Genomic DNA, 3016 nt, shown 5'->3' with positions numbered 1-3016 from the left:
ACACACACACACACAAGCTTGTAACTGCTCACATTTCTCTTGTTTGTTTCCTTTACTCAGCAGTTGGTTAGATTTCATCAGTTAGTCTCAGTTGTTTGATCCAACTGGCAAAATAAAATGGCAACGAGATATAAATAAAAGAGCACTGATGCTTCTTTCTGAAAGATGACAGGTTTTCTGTAGACCCCACCCTCCATACTTCCCCCCTCTGTTCTGTCATCAGTCTTACAACCCCCCATCTGTACAACTTTCATAAGGTTACGAGTACATGTTTAGACTTGGCCCCTAAGGTAAACTGAACTACATTTGCACTGGTGTACATCATCACGCCACACCCCAAACACTTCAGTCCTGATCCCCGCAGCAGAGCAGTACTCCAGGCCAGACCAGGCCCGATTGTTTCTACGTGTCATGTGTTCAGTGGAGAATAACTTGACAGATTCTGAAGATGAATCGATACACTGATAACACAATGGAAGGCTGTCTACAGCGCCGAGTGATCACTTCCAGACATTGCTTTGGTTTCTGCCAGAAGAATCAGCAGAGGGGACTGGATTTTTTGATGTTGGATTGCTGAGTAGCTGAGGTTACTATCGGCTGGGCTTGTAGAAAAAACTCTATAAAGGAGTATTGTGTGCTGCAAGATAACGAATAATACAAGAATGTTTCAATGATGCAGATGATCAGAATAATGAATAAGAAAATATTCATTTTTATAAAGACTTTTATTCAATTTTGACAATAAGTTAAACAACTTTAATCTTTTTGTTTCATAAATCCATTCACACACATCTCAGAAAAATATTGCAGAGATGTTTTCAGGAGAGCAAATGAATGTTCCAATAAAGAAGAAAGAAAAACCTTTCAAGTAAAACAGAATATTGAACTTCATTCAAACAGAGTTCATATTGAATTCTGCGCTCTTGTTTTTCTGGTGTGCAAAATTCCAACAATAGATTTATTTTTTCACTGCGCATATATAAAACTTTAATTTAATTGAAATCAGGGTTGGAAAACTCCACTCCACTTGTCCTCCACCAAATATTGACTTAAATCTCTAATGCAGAAACATTGTTTGTTAAGCACCAGTAGTCATTTTGAGCAATGACAAGTTTTTACAGTATAAATGCTTTCAGTGACATTTGACCTGAAATACAAACACAACAGCCATCTGCGTGCTCGCAAAGCTGCCAGTGGGTATTAATGATGGTTACCATGACAATGATGAATCAGTATTGTAAAAATCTACAGTAAACTACAGTACCAATCATTTCTGATAGAATATTGGTTTTGAATGTAAAACTAAATGGTAAAAAATAACTGTAAAAGTGACAGCGTATTTTTCTTTTGTGTATCTAAAGTGTGAATTACTTTTGCCACATCCCTTTCCATTCTACACTCTGTTTGACAGAGATTCCTTTAATGCAATTATCAATCCTTTTAAAAGCAATTGCTTTGAAATAGAATTGCATCGGCAAAACATCTGGGGCACAACACGTCGGATGACAGAACAAAACAAACATGACAGGAAAAAAGCAAAGCAAAATTTACAGTATGATCTGAGAGTTCAAGGGTCGATGAAGGACACTGCAATGTAGCGGGTGCCGTTGGTGGTGGGCAGGCCTTCATGGAGGTGGGTCAGTCTTCCTGGGTGCATGAAGCTCCAGCCTTTCCGTGGTGAATTTATGGAACAGTTATACCGATGGAAACGGCAACCCCCACCCTAAAGCAAGAAAAGGAAGGTGAGAAAGTAACAAATGGTTAAGAAATTTAAAAACTGGATTAATAATTGTGAAATAAGTCACAGTTTGAAGAATATTAAGAAGATTATGCAAGTGATTTTGATTTGATTTTGATGACAACCAAATTTCTTTCATTCAGACGTTCCACATCAGCATGATTTATCTCCCTTAATACAAACTCCTTACTTGAAAGTCTGTGTCTTTGTTATTGAGAGCGATGTTGATGGTGAAGGTGGAGGAGTCGTGATGGGGCCTCAAGTACGCCTGCCTCTCAGGAGTGTATTTTACCACAAAATTCATTAAAGCGTAACCCTGATGAAGGTGCAGAAATACATCAAGTAAGCTGACAGTCAGCACATCTTTGAACTTATCATTCAATGGAAGAACTGTCACCACTGTTAAAACTCACATTTCATACTAAAAGAATGTCTCATGCTGTACATGTGAAAACAGGTTCCATGAAAAGAGAAAGTTTTAGCTTTTGGGCAAGGCAGGCAGGGTTCACTGTTTGTCTTTCTTTTACTTCTCCATGAGGTCATACTAACCTTAGTGTAGTAGCCAGAGAAAACTTTTAGCGTGACGGGCGATATGAACTCTCGGATAAAGTGTAGCCACTCTTTGTCAAAGCCGATTTGCTTCATATGAATGTCATCCGTCGGCACCGTCTCATAGCCTCCGGCGATCCGCTTGTCCTGAGCAAAAGGAGAGAAAATAAAACACATTGCAGTGTGATTAACGACGGAACACAGACCACCATCTCTTGTGGTTGGTAGTGTGGTTGACACGCTCTTCAAACATGCATGATGATGATGATGTCTCCGTGAGCGCGTGTGTGCATGTGTCTTTGAAACCGCAGGCTGTACTGTTGTCTGTCTGCATGAAGCTTAATGACCCATCCAGCTACAGCCTTTTCCCGAACAGAGTTAGTCAAAGTATCTGTGCACATTTAGTCTCCCAGGCAAACTTTTAGACACATTAATTACCAATTTCAAACTACATAAAACAGGCCACATGGATTAGACAGCTTAAACATAAAACACAACATCACAACCTTTATTTGGCTATATTTAAATGACAGACGTGGGGAGGATGGTAATAAAATTAGGCATGTGTGTACAAGTACCCTGAACACCCATCATGTGTCTGTGTGTGAGATTGTGCGTGTCCTATCAAATAGATGACAAAATTCAATAAAAAAAAAGTAGCTAAAGAAGAATATTAAACTTACTACTCCCCACATCTGGCTAATTTGACACCCCCCCCCCCCCAAAAGG

The 3016-nt window shown here is 39.3% G+C and overlaps 1 protein-coding gene across 1 annotated transcript in view; it reads right to left on the bottom strand.

The window, feature by feature from the left end:
- Positions 1-714: 714 nt before the first annotated feature.
- The window catches only part of plod2 (procollagen-lysine, 2-oxoglutarate 5-dioxygenase 2), a 29797-nt gene continuing 27495 nt past the window's right edge, over positions 715-3016 (bottom strand). The window contains exons 18-20 of the mRNA XM_035651804.1: positions 2288-2434; positions 1929-2054; positions 715-1723 (exon numbers count right to left, since the gene is read on the bottom strand). Of these exons, the coding sequence (XP_035507697.1) occupies positions 1568-1723; positions 1929-2054; positions 2288-2434 (429 nt within the window). The 3' untranslated portion in view covers positions 715-1567. The remainder of the gene's footprint in view (positions 1724-1928; positions 2055-2287; positions 2435-3016) is intronic.

The sequence above is a fragment of the Morone saxatilis genome, unplaced genomic scaffold (assembly GCF_004916995.1).
Source record: "Morone saxatilis isolate NCDOM2014 unplaced genomic scaffold, NCSU_SB_2.0 Contig0, whole genome shotgun sequence".
NCBI classification, from domain to species: Eukaryota; Metazoa; Chordata; class Actinopteri; family Moronidae; genus Morone; species Morone saxatilis.
This window is presented reverse-complemented; position numbering and strand designations above follow the sequence as displayed.